Source organism: Capra hircus, chromosome 26 (assembly GCF_001704415.2).
Source record: "Capra hircus breed San Clemente chromosome 26, ASM170441v1, whole genome shotgun sequence".
In the NCBI taxonomy this organism is placed as follows: Eukaryota; Metazoa; Chordata; class Mammalia; order Artiodactyla; family Bovidae; genus Capra; species Capra hircus.
In genome coordinates this window covers 21,130,928-21,149,591 of record NC_030833.1, presented here as the reverse complement: position 1 = coordinate 21,149,591, position 18,664 = coordinate 21,130,928, and the positions used below count along the sequence as shown (strand labels likewise).

At 37.8% G+C, this 18,664-nt stretch overlaps 1 protein-coding gene across 2 annotated transcripts in view; it reads left to right on the top strand.

The window, feature by feature from the left end:
• Positions 1–17,719, top strand: part of MXI1 (MAX interactor 1, dimerization protein) — a 94,577-nt gene extending 76,858 nt beyond the window's left edge. The window contains exons 4-6 of one of the 2 annotated variants that reach the window (XM_018041346.1): positions 8,486–8,600; positions 9,185–9,356; positions 14,968–17,719. In XM_018041346.1, coding sequence (XP_017896835.1) covers positions 8,486–8,600; positions 9,185–9,356; positions 14,968–15,131 — 451 coding nt within the window. In that variant the 3' untranslated portion in view covers positions 15,132–17,719. The remainder of the gene's footprint in view (positions 1–8,485; positions 8,601–9,184; positions 9,357–14,967) is intronic. The other variant, XM_018041345.1, reaches the window with a different exon arrangement.

Below are 18,664 nucleotides of genomic sequence, written 5' to 3'. Positions count from 1 at the left end.
CTGAACTGAACTGAACTGAGTGAGTTAGAGAGGCCCAGAAATATCCATTGGAAATTGTTACATCTCTTCTCCCCACTATGGGCCATTTTTCTGTTTGGTTATTGGAAGAACTGAAATGACTAAAAAGTATGGATTCATTCTAATCTGGAAGATAATTAGAATATAATGTGATTAGTGTAAAAATCAAGTGTTTATTATCTGAGAAAGGTGATATGGCAAAGAAGCCTTCATGGAAGAAACAGTAGTTTGTGGATTGATGAATGAGTTAGATGCCCAGTGAACAGTGGAGGAAAGGGCATTCCAGGTAGAGAAGTCAGAAAACAGGAACCTTTGGTTTGTGCAAGAGTTTTGCAAAAGGTAATGGATAATGACTGGTGGGACTCAAAGGGTGGTAGGCAGGTCAGATTATAGCATTTTCAGACAGATAAAGATTACTACTGTCATCTTTAAAAAATTTTTACAGCGTGTAATTCAGTGGCATAATAGGGTGTAGCTTGTTGTTTGCTGATGGTCATTGTTATTGACTGACTGGCAGTTCATTGTCTTCATATCTCTGAGTTGTGAAGAGTAAATGAAATTTCAGCCTATATAGAATCTGTGTAGCTTTAAGAAAGAATATGCCACTATTTGTCATCATTAATTTATTGAGTACTCACGTTTCTCCCCCATTCACTTGCCTCCCCCCCAACTTTTTCTCTCTCTCTAAACCTTTGAAAAACACAATCCAAACAGTAATCCAGAATTGGTGTTCTGAAGTCCCAGGCTCTTATAGTGATCTGTGGTAATTTGCTTTAATAGTTTAACATAGATTCCTGGAGGTCCTAGGTTGTAGTGTGAAATAATGTGAGATTTGTTTGAAGTTTTTTATTTTAAAAATACACTTTACATTATCTCTGTTTGTTTCTCTATAAAATAGTGTTCTTTTCCCAAATCTTTGAGGAAAACTATGACTTCTGGAAGGCATACTGTGTTTAACTTTCTGGCTTTAAATACTGTCTGGCTCCCTAACCCAGAGTAGAACTACTTTTATTTTACTGGGAGAAGGTGATTTAAAAAAAATCTTTGAAGAATGAGTAATGTGTATCTCAACCTTACTGATTTTATTCCTTATCTTGTATATAGATGAGCCTGTTAGTGGTGAGGTAGATAATGTGACTATAGAATAATTTATATTATAATAATATTATGTAGTTTATATATAATTTACAGTTTCATCATAGCACTTGTTGATATTCCTATCTGGTTATTTTATAAGATACCAAATGAATTAAGGGGAATATTAATGAAAGCACCTTTTTTTTTTTTTTGAAGAGTGAGAAGAGGGTCCTAGCTATTCTCCTAAGTTTTAATTTTGTTTTCATTAAACCCCATGATACCACAGTCAATTCTGATGCTAGGGAAATGCCACTTACCATGTTACTCACTGGGAGTTAATAGTCTGTCTATTTTTTTATGAAGTAGATAATATATACACTGTAAATGAAACATAATTATCATGTGCCATTTTATGGGAATAGTGTGTCTAAAGCTTATTTCGCAAATAGGATAAGCTGAACAGCAGCATATGATATCAGTTTTTGTAAATAAAATTCATGAGTAGCATGATTGTGCTTAGATTCTGGATCTATAATATCTTTAATGTCATTTTTTAATAAGAAAAGGAAGCAGGCAGGTTTTTGTTTTTTTGGTAACTTTGAAGATTTTCAGAAAATTCTCAACATGTTACATTTTAGAGAAATGCTGGAATATAAAATGTGTAGGATAAGCAGCTAGCTGCTGTCATGTACAAAAGTGTTGTGTAGTTGGGAAACCTGGCCACGAGCCACTGCAGCTTTGAAGAATGTGGCCCAAGGGAGGAGTCAGCCTGTTGCATAACGTTCAACAGAGAGGAAAATACAAGTACTGTCCCTATCACTTGACTTGTTTTCCATTTTTATTTAGTTACTTGGCAAAGTCTTGGTATCCCGTAGTGGAGGAATGAAAGACAAGCAAGTTCCAGTGAAGGACCGTGCCTCCAAGGGCATCAGCCAACGGATGGTTTGTGAGGCTGGGCAGGTGTTAAATTTCTTATTGTTGTTGGGCAGAGGGATAAGAGTTTCAAGAGACAACTTGAAAAACATCATCATATGATACTTGCAATTTTTTTCTGAAAGGGAATTCTTTCCTCTCTATTCCCTCAACACTGTGTGTGCCTCTTCTGGTTGATATACCTATGCTTTAAAATATCATAGCTACTAGCAGGAGCCATTTTATAGCAAAATCATTTCCCCTCATGTCCTGTGATATTTCAGTTTGGCAGTAAAGTTTACAGGGTTTGAAATCAAAAGCAGCACTGGGTCCTTTAGGGAAAAATGATCCCAATCTACCAAAATAAAAGCCAAACAGACTCTAATTGTTCCTTTTCCCACAAGGGGCTTGCCCTTTTGGAAGGTGTGGGTAATTTTGATAGGACCTTCTCTCTAACAGGGTTAGTCACTGGGAATTGCCTCTTCCCCTGGGAAAAACCCACTTTTATATCTCATTTTAAAACAGACCTCACAGTGTCTTTGAAAATAAAATTACTTTGGTATCTTTTCATTGTCTTGCTGCCTCACTCTCTGCAAGGAGACTCCAGTTTTCTCACAGGGCATCTCCTGCTACAATCCTAATCTTGCTTTACAGTCTAATCCTAATTTTGCTTTATAGTCACACATGCTAAATTAGGAAAGATTTCAGTTGTATAGTTTTTATTGAGCTATCAATGTGTTGTGAAAAGTTAAGTAAACGCTAACCAGGGTGCTAAATTTTTTTCCATCAGGTTTAACCATGTAAATTTACAATGTTATGTTTTTCCTATTGGTTGTTAGTCTAGTGTTCATCAGAATATTCAGAACAACAGCCTTAAGTTTCCCCAACTTTCTTATACTTTGACTATCGGTGCAGGACCATGCCTTTCATGAATTCTTCTTTATGTCGGTTCCTCCACTCCTTGATGACTTGAAAAACATCATGTTATGATACTTGCAAATTTCTTCTCAGTACATAAGGACTTTCAAATCAAACCAGGCTTTTATTCTTCTCTGTCTCTTGTCCTCTTCTCTTCTGCCAGCGTCTTACAGTTCATGATTTGGCAACTCCGTACAGGAGACTCCAGAGCCACCAGTCATATGAGAACGAAGGCAAGAAAAGAAAGGACCAGATGGCATCAAAAGATATGCCTTTCTAGGTCATTGGTGGTTAAGCTTGCAATCTGGTTACCAGCAGGGAGAATGGGGGAAAGGGTGAAAAGCAGCTCAGCACCACTGTAAGGGAAGAAGAATTTTGTCATACAATTCATTCTGTAATTTGCTGGACAGAAAAAACTTACATATGGAAGATAATGGATTTTCTGATTTAACTTTCCAGTTTACAGTCACAGGGAATCCATTGCATTTACTTAAAGGGGCATATAAGCACCTGGAAAAACTGTGTATAATATTTGAATGGCCGCTTTGAAAAGTGTGGCTCCGCCTTGTTCAACTTCCATTAACCCTTTGTTATTCTATTCTCCTAATGCCTGATTCACTTACAAGTATTAATACAAAAACTGGAGGAAATAACATTTGCCTCCCCCACATATACCTGTCCCCTTAGAAGAGCAGAGGACATCATTCACCACTCATCCTTCATGAGGACCCTACTTACAAAATATGGACAGTGGCATCACTGGCCTTTGTGAGACATATCTCAGGGTATGTTTTCTTGGTATAAACTGTATCTTGGAACACACTTAAAACTACTTGACTGAAGAAATGTTCAGTAGTGGAACCCTGCTACCCTGTTCGTGGGAATGTAAATTGGTCCAGGGACTGTGGAGAACAGCAAGCATGCGTGCTAAGTTGCTTCAGTCATATCTGACTTTGTGACTCTGTGGACTGTAGCCCACCAGTCTCCTCTGCCCATGGGATTCTCCAGGCAATACTGGAGTGGGTTGTCATGCCCCCCTCCAGGGGATCTTTCTGACCTAGTGATCAAACCCACGTCTCTTAGATCTCCTGCATTGGCAGGCAGGTTCTTTACCACTAGCACCACCTGGGAAGCCTGGAGAACAGTATAGAGGGTCCTTAAAAAACTGAAAATAGAGTTACCATATAATCCTGCAATTCCACTCCTGGAGCATATATCCAGAGAAAACTCTAATTCAAAAAGATATGTACACCCCAATGTTTATTGCAGCACTATTTATAATAGCAAAGACATGGAAAAAACCTAAATGTTCACCAAGAGATGAATGATAAAGGAGATGTGGTGTGTATGGACAAACACACACACACATATATAATGGAATGTTCAGTTCAGTCGCTCAGTCGTGCCCGACTCTTTGAGACCCCATGAATCGCAGCACACCAGGCCTCCCTGTCCATCACCAACTCCCGGAGTTCACTCAGACTCACATCCATCAAGTCTGTGATGCCATCCAGCCATCTCATCCTCTGTCGTCCCCTTATCCTGCCCCCAATCCCTCCCAGCATCAGAGTCTTTTCCAATGAGTCAACTCTTCGCATGAGGTGGCCAAAGTACTGGAGTTTGAGCTTTAGCATCATTCCTTCCAAAGAAATCCCAGGGCTGATCTCCTTCAGAATGGACTGGTTGGATCTCCTTGCAGTCCAAGGGACTCTCAGGAGTCTTCTGCAACACCACAGTTCAAAGGCATCAATTCTTCGGCACTCAGCTTTCTTCACAGCTCAGCCATAAAAAAGAATGAAATGCCATTTGCAGCAACATGGATGAACCTAGAGATTATCAGATTAAGTGAAGTCAGTCAGATAAAGAGAGAGACATCATATGATATCACTTATTTGTGGAACCTAAAAAAGTAATATAAGTGAATTTATTTATGAAACGGAAATAGATTCACAGTCATAGAAAATAAAATTATGGTGGGGAGCTAAATTAGGAGTTTGGAATTAACATATACACACTCCTATATATAAAACAAACAAGGACCTACTGTATAGCACAGGGAATTATATTCAGTATTTTGTAGTAGCCTATAATGGAAAAGAATCTGAAAAAAAAGTGTGTGTGTGTGTATATATATATATATGTATATACACACACATATATATATAAAACCAAATCACTTTGCTATACACCTGAAACTGATGCAGCATTGTAAATTACACTTCAGTTTTAAAGAATGGTCTAAAAAATTGACTTGACTAAAGAAATGTTCAGTAGTGACAGTACTTTGGAGGGGAGTCTGTCTTCCTGGTTCACTTAGACATCGCTTGCATCGTGACTCCTTTGGCCTGGGCAATTCCTGATTGACAGTGCTGTTGCAGATCACCAGACTGCTGAACTTGGTTGATGTTTCCTTATAGAATTCCAACTCAGTTGTTTTGTTTTGAATGAAGAAATCTAAAGTATTTTTAATTTTAGGTTTAAACTTGCTCCCAATATTTGACTTTTAAATTCTTTACTGTTTTAATTACCATGCTTTTTTCATAAACAAATTCAGTATCCTTTAAGTTTCAACCTCTTTTATTATCTTCTTCAATTATAATCTCTTCTTTCATTTAGATTCTGTCACCCTTGATACCTGTATGACTCATTTCATTGTGAACCAACTGAAACAAAATATGTTTCATTCTGTAGTCTAGATTATAAACTGCTAAAATTTACCTTTCTTTTTTTTACTTCTCCCACTCAAGCGTCAAGAACATTGCTGAGTACACAAAAGTTATGTAATAAATATACAACTGAATGATTTTTTAAAAGAAAAAACCAATATTTTAATATTAATTGATTTCTGCCTAGATTTTATTTTTTCACAGTAAAGTGTAGTTCATTTTATTCATTTTTATCTTTATCATTTTTTATTCATCTAGTTGATTTACACTGATATGCCAATCTCTGCTATACAGCAAAGTGACTGTTACACATACATACACATTCTTTAAAATATTCTTTTCCATTATGGCTTATCCCAGGAGATTGGAAATAGTTCCCTGTACTATACCTGGGACTTTGTTACATCCGTTCTAAATGTAATATTTGCATCTACCAACCCCAGACTCCCAGTCCATCCCTCTCCCACCCCCCGACCACCCACCTTGGGAACCACAAGTCTGATCTCTGTGTCTGTGAGTCTGTTTTATATGTAGATACATTAACTTGTGATGTAAGTGATATGGTATTTGTCTTTCTCTTTCTGACTTCTTTTAGTATGATAATCTCTACTTTTATCCATGTTGCTGTACATTCTGCTTATATTTTAATATGACTTTAACTTAGATTTTACAACACAGGAAATTGACCCACCCATTTTCTTCTGCGCCGCCCTCGGCCATTTTTTCTTGATATGCAACTGTAGTAAGGAGCCATCTGAAACTTCTTAAACTAAAAGTTGTATATATATACTGAATATCTGGGGTTAAATATGACAAGTTATTCCTTTGGCAAAATACTTGTGAACTTTGCAATTTTTTTTTAGATGATTGAATTCAAAGCCCTCTTGGGAGCATCTAATTACTGTAAGAGAACCACCAGCCTCTCTCCACCCTCCAGTCATATCATATGAGTTCAGTTATTAGGCATATACCATAATAATCCTAATGAAGAGTTTAAAGGCCCTTTTTACTGTGGACCTTATTTTGTTTAGTTTTAGTCTGTGATTATGTGAGAGTCCTCACCTAAGAGATTTTACAATTAAAAATTAAAATTCTATGATTTTGGTTTGCACATTAGGGGAGGAGAGTGACTTTAAAATTGTTAAATCTCATTAACCAGGAATCCATGATAAACTTTTAAAGAAAATTAAACAGAATTATTTTTATCCACATCAGATATGTCAGGTTTCAGCCTGGAGCCAATTACTAGATTTGAGTTATTAAACTCAATAGATTTGGAATGGAAATGCTAACAGACCTCTAACTATGCTGGCTAGTAGGTACTAGAAGAATCTTGACAATTCATCAGCCAAACCTCACTTCACTGCCCTTAACATCCTTGCCTGTCAGTGACATAATTGGTTGCCTTCTGCTATCCCTCCTTGAACTTGCTAGCACTTGAGAATATCTCTTGACATTATTTCTTATGTATTAAGACAGAGAAAGCATAGTTTGACGGGTGAGCTTGTAAACCATCTGACTGTCTTTGAGGAGAAAATGGAGTATGTTTTGTTCCTACGGCAGTTGACACAGTTGCTAAATGTTCAATTATAGTTCTTTAAGGAATAGGACTAATCTGTGAACACATTTGTGGGCTTTCTTTTCAGATATACTACTAACTTCTGGATTAAGTTATACATTATGAACCACAGAACCAGATATGTAAACTAATATTGTTTCAGGGTGAAATTATGTATCCAGAATTCTCATCATGGTGATCATAGTTCCTGTAGGGCACATGGGCTTCTCTGGTAGCTCAGCTAGTACAGAATCTGCTGTAATGGAAGAGACCTGCATTCGATCCCTGGGTTGGGAAGATCCCCTGGAGGAGAGCATGGCAACCCACTCCAGTACTCTTGCCTGGAGAATCCCCATGGGCAGAGGAGCCTGGCTGGCTACGATCCAGGGACTCACAAAGAGTCAGAAACGACTGAGCAGCTTAAGCACAGCACAGCAGAACCCACAGGGTACATGGAATGTAAATTCATGAGGCTCTCTGCTAGCATATACAGCAAACATTTCCCTAACCTGCCCACAGGATGAGTGTGTTAAAGAACACAGTGACTTGGTGAAGAATTCTGTCACCTGGCTTTTTTCCAGGTGTAGAATATTGGAGGTGGGTAGTATGAGAGGGGAGAGGGAGACAAGAGAAATAAAAAGGAAAAGCTAGTGACAGCTGACACACTTAGATAGTAGGAAGCACGGGACTATTTTATAGGTCGTTGACTCAGTGTCTGGAATTGACCATAGAGCCATGTATTTTGTCTCACCCTGTGCTCACTGGCCACAGATTTTTGCTGTTTTTGTAGTGTTGGATCATATGAAGTTGTCATTTTTATGTGAGAAATGGCTTAGTATCAGAAATTTTATATGGTTTAAACTAATGCATAGTAATATAAACACTGTAGGATGGCTGCAGTTGTGGAGTGTGTGTGTGTGTGTGTGTGTGAATGAAAGGTGGAAGGGAAGAAATGGAAATTCATGAGCCTTTTCGGGTAGTGAAGCTGAAAACCTCTAACCTAGCCTTTGGTTTTATACATTCAAAATCAAATACAGTTGCCCAGTGTTTTCCTACTTCTACATTATTACAGTTGAGAAAGTTTATGGGACTGGTTAAAATTAAATCACCTGTGACAGAGATTACCATTGGGGATAATAATCTGAAGTGACCGATGTCTGCAGCGTACAACGAAAGTGGCAGAAAACTGAAAGCCAGTAGGCACGCCTACACTTGCATGCAGATACTTTTTTGAAACTGAATAATGTGCAAGTTCTTATTTGTCTTAAAATAGGCTTTAAGGTGTTTTTAGTGGAATATTTAGACTGCTGATTTGACTTACCTTTGTCTTTCTTAGACGAGCTCATCTTCGCCTGTGTTTAGAACGCTTAAAAGTTCTTATTCCACTAGGACCAGATTGCACCAGGCACACAACACTTGGTTTGCTCAACAAAGCCAAAGCACACATCAAGGTAGGAATTTTTTTTTATATTTTCACGTGACTGTCTCAGTCCTGCTGTCTTTTTAGTAGTGATTTCTGTCCACATATATCAGCTAGCTCACAATACTCTCCTTTAATGACTGACCTCAAGAGAAATTTTCTGAAAATTTAATGCTAATCTGATAGGAGCAACATAACCTGATTACACTAAATTGTTTTGACAGCATGGCCATTTGAAGAGCTGGGAATACTAGGAAAATAACAATTACTCTGCTGATACCCGAAGGCAGGCAGTTGTGCCCTCTGGTGGAGATGACTTCATTTGGCTGTGTGTCCCTCAGTGTTTTTCCATCAAACTATACTGCAGAGCTGGTTTCTCTTTTATGGCAATAACTTGAAAATTCCATTATTGTTCTAGTAATGTAGCATTCATTATATACACACAAAGTGAAGAATGATGTTTAAAAATACATATTTATGTATGTTTTTATACACACACATACTTGTATAGTCATTCATGTTTTCTCTGTCAACAAATCTTATACCATGTTAGGGAGGAATTAATCTGTTTGTACTGTACAACACACAAACTTAAATATCACTGTATCATTTCAGAAACTTGAAGAAGCTGAAAGGAAGAGCCAGCACCAGCTAGAGAACTTGGAACGAGAACAGAGATTTTTAAAGCGGCGACTGGAACAGCTGCAGGGTCCTCAAGAGATGGAACGAATACGAATGGACAGCATTGGATCAACTATTTCTTCAGATCGTTCTGATTCAGAGCGAGGTAGGCAGTGAGCTTCTTCCCTAATGAAACACAGAGCATCCCTGTCTCTGAATTTAGAGGGTAGGATGGGTGGCATTGTGTTTGCTTCCTTCTTCTACACCAACACTGTATGTGGCATTCTAGATTTTATGCAGTCACAACATTGTCTAGCAATGCCTGTGTGAACTATAGAACATTTTTTCTTGATTTATATATATATATATATACATATATCTCTCAAATATTCCACTTTGAAAAAATTTTAAAGTTGTAAGTTTTCTGTAGAAAATTGTTGAGTTCTCATATACCCTTCACCCAGGTTCCTCTAATGTTAATATCTTATGTAACCATAATACAGCTATTGAAACCAAGAAATTAACATTAATACAATACTTAATCTATTAACCTTATTCAGATTTCACTACTGTTCCTAATAATGTTCTGTGTCTGATCCAGGATCCAGTGTAAGATCTCCATTGCCTTAGAAATATTTCTTCAGTCTTTCTTTCGTGACCATGACACATTTGAAGAATATTGGTCAGTTATTTTAGTGTTCCTCAACTTGGGTTTATCTGATGTTTTCTATTAGACTGAGGTGTTACACATTTGAGGGAAGAAATACCACAGAAGTGATGTTGTGCCCTTCTTAGTTCATTGTATCAGGAAGATACATGATGTTGATATGTTTTATTACTGGTGATGTTAATTTTTTTATCTGTATTTTAAAGTAACACACCCTCCATTTCTCGTAACATCTGTCCCAGAACATTTGTCTTTGGCAGAATTAAAGAACAAAAAACAACCAGAAAAGAAATTGTAATTGTTTGGATTTTACTCATCTGTTCATCTATAGCTCCCACCACATCAGGCCTCACACCACAATAAAAGATCCCAGAGGTGAACTCTGGTCACTTCATATTTGGGAAACTAGAGGTCACAAGATTTTGAGAATTTTGAAACAAAAAAGAAAATTTTGTAAAATTTCTTTTTATTATGGAAATTTGAAATTTTTATTACTTCTGATTGCTGTGCAAGGACTTTCCTCTAGTTGTAGTCCAGAGGTTCCTCTAGGCTACTCTTCACTGCAGTGTACAAGCTTCTCATTGCAGTAACTGCTCTCGCTGGGCTCCAGAGCCCAGGCTCACAGTTGTGGCATATGGGCCTAGTTGCCCCTGAGGTATGTGGAATCTTTCTGAACCAGGAATAGAACCCATGTCCCCTGCACTGGCAGGTGGGTTCCTACCACTGGACTACCAGGGAAGTCCTATTATGGAAAATTTCGAACATATACTAAAGTAAATAGAATAATGAACTCTCATGTATCCATTATCCAGCTTGTACAGCTGTCAACATTTTGTCATTCTTTTTTCACCTGTTCTCTACCACCCATATGCCCTGACCATTTTTTCTGAAGTTTTTAAAATCAAATCTCAGGTAACATTTCATTTTGTTCCTAAATACTTCAGTATGTATCTTTAATAAATAGGACTTTAAAAAATACATAATACTGTTATAACATCCCATAAAATTAATATTGAGTTGGCCAAAAGTTCATTTGATTTTTTCCATAAGATGGGTCTAGTATTGCTTCAGTTCAGTTCAGTTGCTCAGTCCTGTCGACTCTTTGCGACCCCATGAATCGCAGCACGCCAGGCCTCCCTGTCCATCACCATCTCCCCGAGTTTACCCAAACTCATGTCCATCGAATGGGTGATGCCATCCAGCCATCTCATCCTCTGTTGTCCCCTTCTCCTCCTGCCCCTAATCCCTCCCAGCATCAGGGTCTTTTCCAATGAATCAACTCTTCACATGAGGTGGCCAAAGTATTGGAGTTTCAGCTTCAGCATCAGTCCTTCCAATTCACAACAATTTTATTAGATTGTACTGTGATAGTTCTCCTATCCCTGTGCATATTTTTAAAAACTTCAGTGAATTTTCACATAGCCATTTTAATATTGAAGATGGAAGAAAAAAACATTTTCAGAATATTATTTCAAGAAAGGTAAAAATACAACTGAAACACAAAGATTTGTGCAATGTATGGAGAAGTTGCCGAGACTACTCAAACATGTCAAAAGTAGTTTGTGAAGTTTCGTGCTGGACATTTCTTGCTGGACAATGCTTCACAGTCAGGTTGAAGTTGATAACAATCAGATTGAGGCATTAATTGAGAACAATAAACGTTATACCACATAGGAGACAGTTGACATACTCAGAATATCCAAATCAAGCACTGAAAATCATTTGCATCAACTTGATTATGTTACTTACTTTGTTTGGGTTCCACATAAGTGGGAAAAAAACCTTGACTGTATTTCTGCATGCGATTCTCTGCTGAAACATAACAGTTTTTAAATCAAATTTTGACGGACAATGAAAAGTGGATACTATACAATAATCTGGAATGGAAGACTTCGAGGAGCAAGCAAAATGAACCACCACCAACCACATCATCCAAAGGTTATCTTGTGTATATGGTGGAACTGGAAGGAGTCCTCTATTATGAGCTCCTTCTGGAAAACCAAATGATTAATTACAGTAAGTACTGCTCCCAGTTAGACCAAGTGAGAGCAGCACTCAATGAAAAGCCTCTGTAATTAGTCAACAGAAAACGCATTATCTTCCATCAGGGTACCACAAGACTGCTTGTTTCTTTGATGACCAGGCAAAAACTGTTAGTTTGACTGGGAAGTTCTGATTCATCTGCTATATCCACAAGACAGTTCACCTTCTGATTTCCATTTAGTTCACCCCTTACAAAATTTTAATGGAAAAAATCTTAGTTCTTTGGAAGACTGTAAAAGGTACCTGGAACAGTTCTTTACTGAAAAAGACCAAGTTTTAGGAAGATGGAATTATGAAGTCGCCTGAAAAATGGCAGAAGGTAGTGGGACAAAACTAAATTTGTTGTTCAGTAAACTGCTTGGTGAAAGTGAAAAATCTGTCTTGTATTTTTGCTTAAAAACCAAAGAAACTTTATGGCCAACCCAATAAAATCAGATAATCCTATTTAATGTCATCTAACACCCAGTCTCATCAATTTTTCTCAAAAAAGGCATCTTAGGATTGGTGTGTTTGAAAAAGAATCCAAAGTCTACATTACATTTGTTTGTACCTTTTAAGGTACAGTTAGCCCTTGAACAGCCAAGTGTGAACTGCTTTTCATTAAATATGTGCTACAGTACTACATGATCCATGGTTGTTTGAATCTGCAGATAGGGAGCGCTGACTCTAACAGTTGACTCAGATTGCTGTCTGTGTGGAGGGTTGGTGTCCTTAACCCCCATGCTGTTCAAGGGTCAACTATACTTCTGTAGTTTTCCCTTTCCCATTTTTTTAATGCCATTTGTTGTAGAACCTGGGAAACTGGATTTTTCTTACCGTTTCCCACATTCTAGATGTGGCTGAATGAATCTTCATGCTGTCATTTAACATGTTCTGCCCTCGTATTTCTTGTAAACTGGTTGATAGGTCTAGAGGTTTGATTATATTCAAGTTGTTTTTTTGGAGGCATGGATACTTCGTAGGTGGTGCTGTGTACTTCCTGTGCATCAGTAGTATTTTTAATTGTCCCACGCTAGTGATAACATTGGTCACTGGGTTCAGATGATGTCATCAGATACATTAATGCGAATGTATCAACCTTTTGCTTAATAGTTTAACAGTTATTGATGATTGTTGCCCTGATCATTATTTTATTAGGTGTTCCAAAATAGTGATTTTCTATCATTGTTGTGTTTATTAACTTTTTCTTCTTTAAAGAACATTTTTTCATCAACTTTCTGGTTACCTTCAAATAAAGTCTTTACTGGAAAGATGGGATAAATGCTTGTTTTTGCTTTATCAATTTTCTGAGTAATTAATTGGCACCTTAGCAACCTCCAGAGGTAACTTTTTTGTTTAGCTCTTTGATTATCTTGTAAACTCTTATTTTTTCATGTACTAAATATGTCCCAATCCACTATAGTCATTCTTGTTTTTAAATACCCGAATCCCCCATATTCTGTGGGAACATTTCAAATAGGTTTTTAACACAACCCTAGTTTTTAACACAACCCTAGGAGTTCGTGGATTTGTTGTCGTTATGTAAAAGCTTACTTTTTGTGTGTGGCACTTGGTTTTGAAGAATAGTAAGTTCACCAGAAGCAGCAGCAAAAGCCTCAAGGTCATAATGCATTTACGAGTGAGAGGCATAGCAGAAACCCTGCGTAAGGAAGTAGACCTTGGTCCTCGTCTTTCTTTTGCTGGCTACTAAGCTGTGTGATCTTGTTGAGTCTTCAGGCTTTAGCTGCCCTTGCTGCTATTGTCTCTTCCTCGTACCCACCCCACCTCCAAATTTCAGAGGTAGAATGTCTTCATCACACCATCCCTGTTCTTACCTGGCAGCCCTCTTTCCCAGTGTTAGGGACTTTTAAATTCAGCATGCTCTGGATAGGGTGTTTTGATTTTGTTTCCCAAGTATAGGTCGGATGAGTGTTCTGTGATCTAGGAAACACTAAATAGCCTGTGAAGGATTAATGGATATGAAGAAAATAGTTATGCATTCATAGGATTATCTGTACAGTTTGTTTGGATAACTGAGTGCATTTTAAAAAGACTGCTAAAACTTTTTGAAGCAATAAGCTGTCTTCAAAATTATATTCTTCAAAATAACTTGCTCTGTCTTCTTGTGCTCAGCTAGAATCTACTCTTCTAAAGCAACTGTGATCAGTGTGAACCGTTAAAATCAGTGCCAATATGAAACATCAGGCTTTTGAATTTAAGAGAATTGAAGGGAGAAAATAGTCTTTCAGCTCTGTTTAAAAAAAAAAAGTATTGCTTTTTATGTATTATTGCTGATTGCACATGTAGTATTTAACAATTACAGTATGTATATATAGATATATGGGTCACATATTTATATTTTATCATGTTTTGTTTTTGAAGTAAAGTGAAATACCACCAGTATTTAAAGTAAAATGCCTTTACTATAATCTTTACTATAGATCTAACTATAATCCAGAGACTCTCAAGCCTCACGGCCTCATTTCAAGCTATATTTGATAAAAGAAAATTAATTTGAAGACAAATCTGTGTTCTCTTTGCACTTGATAACGATGGCTTATTTTGGTTACTGAATAGTCAGAGATCTTTATGATGAATCCTGGAAATCTATAGAACTATACCACCAAAGGCCTGGATGGAATCATATTCTAGTTCATCTATATTAAGTTTATGCTCCCCCTCCCCACCAACCCCATGAAGGGAGTTCTGCTTAAACATCACTGAGAATTAGTTTCTAGTTTAAGGCAAAACAGATGTTAAACCACTCCGGATTGGGATCTTTCAATATTAAACACTTAATTCCCAAATAGGTCAAGTGCTTTTGGTGGGAGGTCTAGACAGACTGGTGTCAAAAGCTTTAGTAAACTTGCTGCGTAAATTGAGACCACCACTGTATACCAGACATTTCTTTGCAAATATATTCATTTCTCATCTTTGGTTCCTTCTGTTCCTAAGAGAGCGCTGATAACAGTTTGTATAATAATTCCTTTATATTACAAAAAGTAATTACTTTTCCTCGTGCCCTGTTAGTTCTTGCAAGTGCACAAATACTAGATTACTAATGTTCCTCCTTTTTTCCCTTTGGCAGAGGAGATTGAAGTGGATGTTGAAAGCACAGAGTTCTCCCATGGAGAAGTGGACAATATCAGTACCACCAGCATCAGTGACATTGATGACCACAGCAGCCTGCAGAGTATTGGGAGTGACGAGGGTTACTCCAGTGCCAGTGTCAAACTTTCGTTCACTTCCTAGAACCCAGCATGACATGACAGTGCAGGGCAAAATATTCACTGGGCCAATTCAATCCAAACAATCTCTTAAATTGGGTTCATGATGCAGTCTCCTCTTTAAAGCTAAAACTATACTTGAACAAAAGGGTCGAGACACCTCTATTTAAGCAAATACTTAGCAAAAAGTGGGGCAGAGCCTCCCCTGCAGAACAAATATTCATAATATTCATATTTGAAAATCACAGTTTCTAATGGCAGCAGAAAATATGTGTGAAATTTTCTCAATTTGATTTAGTGATTTGAAAGAGGACACTGGAGATTACATCCTCTTTTTCTTTTCTAGTTTGCTCCTATCATACTGATTGAGTAGACACATTTAAGGATGGGATTATGAACCCTTCCCGAACTCTTTGGTCCTAAAAACAAGAATCAAACCTATAGTAAAGACAAGATAATCAGGCATTAATCTTGGATAGCTAAAAAGCTATTAAAACAGCCTAGGACAGCTTACCATGAAGCCTGTGGATGATCAATTCTTTATAAAAAGGAAAAAAAAAAACAACTCATTTCATGCTCTGCAAAAGGAGAGACTCCCATGAAGCCTTTTGAAAGGGATCATCATGCAGCTCAGCTTTCTGTTGGATTCCATGCTAAGCAAGCTAACCTTATCCTGCATTGTTAGCACTAGGGCACCCAATCGCCAGCTCTACAGTCAGCCGCCCTTAGGCCCTTGGGCACATGGGGCAGTCCCTGTGTGTGACAGCGTCTACCACGCAGGGCCTGATTTCGGATTGAGGGGCCAGAAGGAAAAAGCTCCACGTGCCTCTCTGTCTGCGTGGGCCAGAAAGTTGTACACGCAGATTAGCAGGCCAAGGTCTGAGCCACGGCAGCATTTTTATTTCAGATTTTGATAACTGTTTGTATGTGTTGAAAACCAAAATGACATCTTTTTAACGCTTGTCCATAAAATACATAGACGTCTTTTATAGTGTAAAACACATGGGAAAAAAAAATCATCTATTTTGATGCAGCATTTGATAATGATAAAACACCTCACACTTTATAGTGCACAAAATGAATGAGGTCTGGGCTAAGTAGAAAAAAGGTCAGTGCTGTTTTTGTTTTTAGAATCATTACCTTTTATCATCTCTTAACCATCTGATTATCTATAGTAGACACACTATCATAGTTAACATAGTTAAGTTTGGCACTTGTCTCATTTTAATGTAAAGATTTGCTTCCGTTTTCCTACAAGCAGTCTCTCTCCTTCCTCACAGCCCCATTGTGCAGGTGCTATTGTTGCTCTTGTCAATATTTTCAGAAATGTTATTTTAAGTGAAATTTCTAGCCTGCACTTTGATGTCATGTGTTCCCTTTGTCTTTCAAGCTCCAAGGTTCTCCCCGGCCCTCTCCCTTATCCTGGGAAGCCTTGGAGACCTTACCCTGACTCTTTGGACTTTGTATACTTTAAATAATTTAACTACCCTTAATTACTTAAAAAAGGAAAAAAAAAAGCTTTATGATTTTCATAACTTATTGCTGATTTTAATGGGTTAATTTCAGTCCTGTAGTTCTATTTTGTTTAGATAGGGCTGGGCAAGGAAAAAGAAAATAAAGACAACCATATTTAGCAGTGCAGTTGAGTTGTGTGTATGTTAAACTATCCTTTGTAAGTAGCACTTTTAACAGCTCTCACTGCTTCTATATATGAAGTGAACCATCTTGGTCATACACAAGGCCTCATCATATACTTATTTGTTCTTGTGCTCTTCCTGTGCCTCCAGAAATATCTTATCCTTGATTGTGGTATGTTGGAGTGAAAGAAATTCTTTGAAGTAGATGTGTGAAAAACTGCATGCCTTTAGAAGCCCATTATTAGAACTTGCTACTTCAGGTGCTGGGGACTTAATGCAAAACATGCTCAAAGAAATTTGTTTCTGTGGCCCAAGTAAATTATTTCTTGTTTCATTTATAATTACTCTTGGCCAAGTCAAACTATTCCTCTACATGCTTACTTTTGACTTTCCCAAGGGAGACAGTTTGAAGACTGCTAAATACCATGGAAAGTAAATGGAAGCCAGTGACAAAGTTTCTGTTTCGTTATTCCCATGGCATTCACTTGAATCACTTGCCTAGGGCTGGAATTTCAGACTTCATTTAGGTGAACTTGAGGCGCTGCCATTTTGCTGTATATGTACAGGATGGTGAGCTGGGAAGCCTTTGTCACAAACCTATAGGACCTATTTCAACTGCCCCCTCAATTACGCCTTCCCTGAATTTGTTTTCTTTGGGGGAAGGGGATGGATTGTATGATGAGTAAGTATTAATTTTTTAAAAGACAAACTGAAGATACAAAAAGTTAACCGCAAGAAATAAAAATTGTGAATGAAGAATACCCGAGTGCTTCTTGTACCACCCTTCTCTATGAAGGAAAAAATATGAACATCCACACCTTGAGGCAAATCTCTTTCAGTGTCCATGTTGATACTACACACTTCAGTGGTCAGAATTAATGGCAGTTTAAAATCATTGCCATTTCTTGTTCTATAGTTTTAGAACAGGTACCTTCTTGACTGATAATTCCATGTAACCTAACTGCAGATGGTTTAATGTACCAAATAATTTCTTCGGGCAGGACACAAAGCCACTTATCATTATCTGTTCTCCAAATAACTTTTTAGGGCATCCCTTTGGCTATATACTATTATTCAAATTGAAAACCAGCCTGGAGGGTACCATTTAACCCTCACTAACCTGAGTTAACACTGCCCCCTATATAAGAGACCTGTGTGCTGTGATGTGTGCTCACTCACTCAGTCATGGCTGACTCTTTGCAACCATAAGGACTGTTGCCTGCTAGGCTCCTCTGTCCATGGGATTTCCCAGGCAAGAATACCGGAGTAGGTTGCCATTTCCTCCTCCAGGGGATCTTCCTGACCCAGGGATTGAACCAGTTTCTCTTGCGTCTCCCACATTTTCAGGTGGATTCTTTACCACTAGTGCCACCTGGGAAGCAACAACAGCTTTTAGTACTATGAAGGGATTTAAAAAGGCAGTGAGAATTACTGAGGCAAAGCTTCTAAACCTAAGGCCACACGGGCGGTTTCCTGGATCATTTCTCTTGACTGTTTACCCTCAGGTAAAGGTTTACCAACTGTTTTCCTTCTTGGTAAAGGTTTTTTCAAGGGTTTGTTTTCTTCCACTTAAGTCCTTTTTCTATTATCCTTCCACCTCAAAATATTCTGTAGCCCTTCCAAAAATTGCATAATAGAACAAGGGTTTTGGCTACATTTAAATAACAGTTCTAACATTTGCTAAGGATGCTGGGCAAGTTATTAAATTACTTCATGGAGACTGTTTCCTCCTGAAAAAGTTAAAAATACTACCTCTATTTTGAAAGACTGCTAAGGATTAAAACTGATATAGGTAATTCAACCCCACCCCCACAATCTAGGGGCTTGTAGCACCTAGATTAAGAGGTATATACTCCTCTACTTTCTCTGATGAATGCAACCTTCTAATCTCTTCATCTTTAATCTTGAACTTTATAGTTAT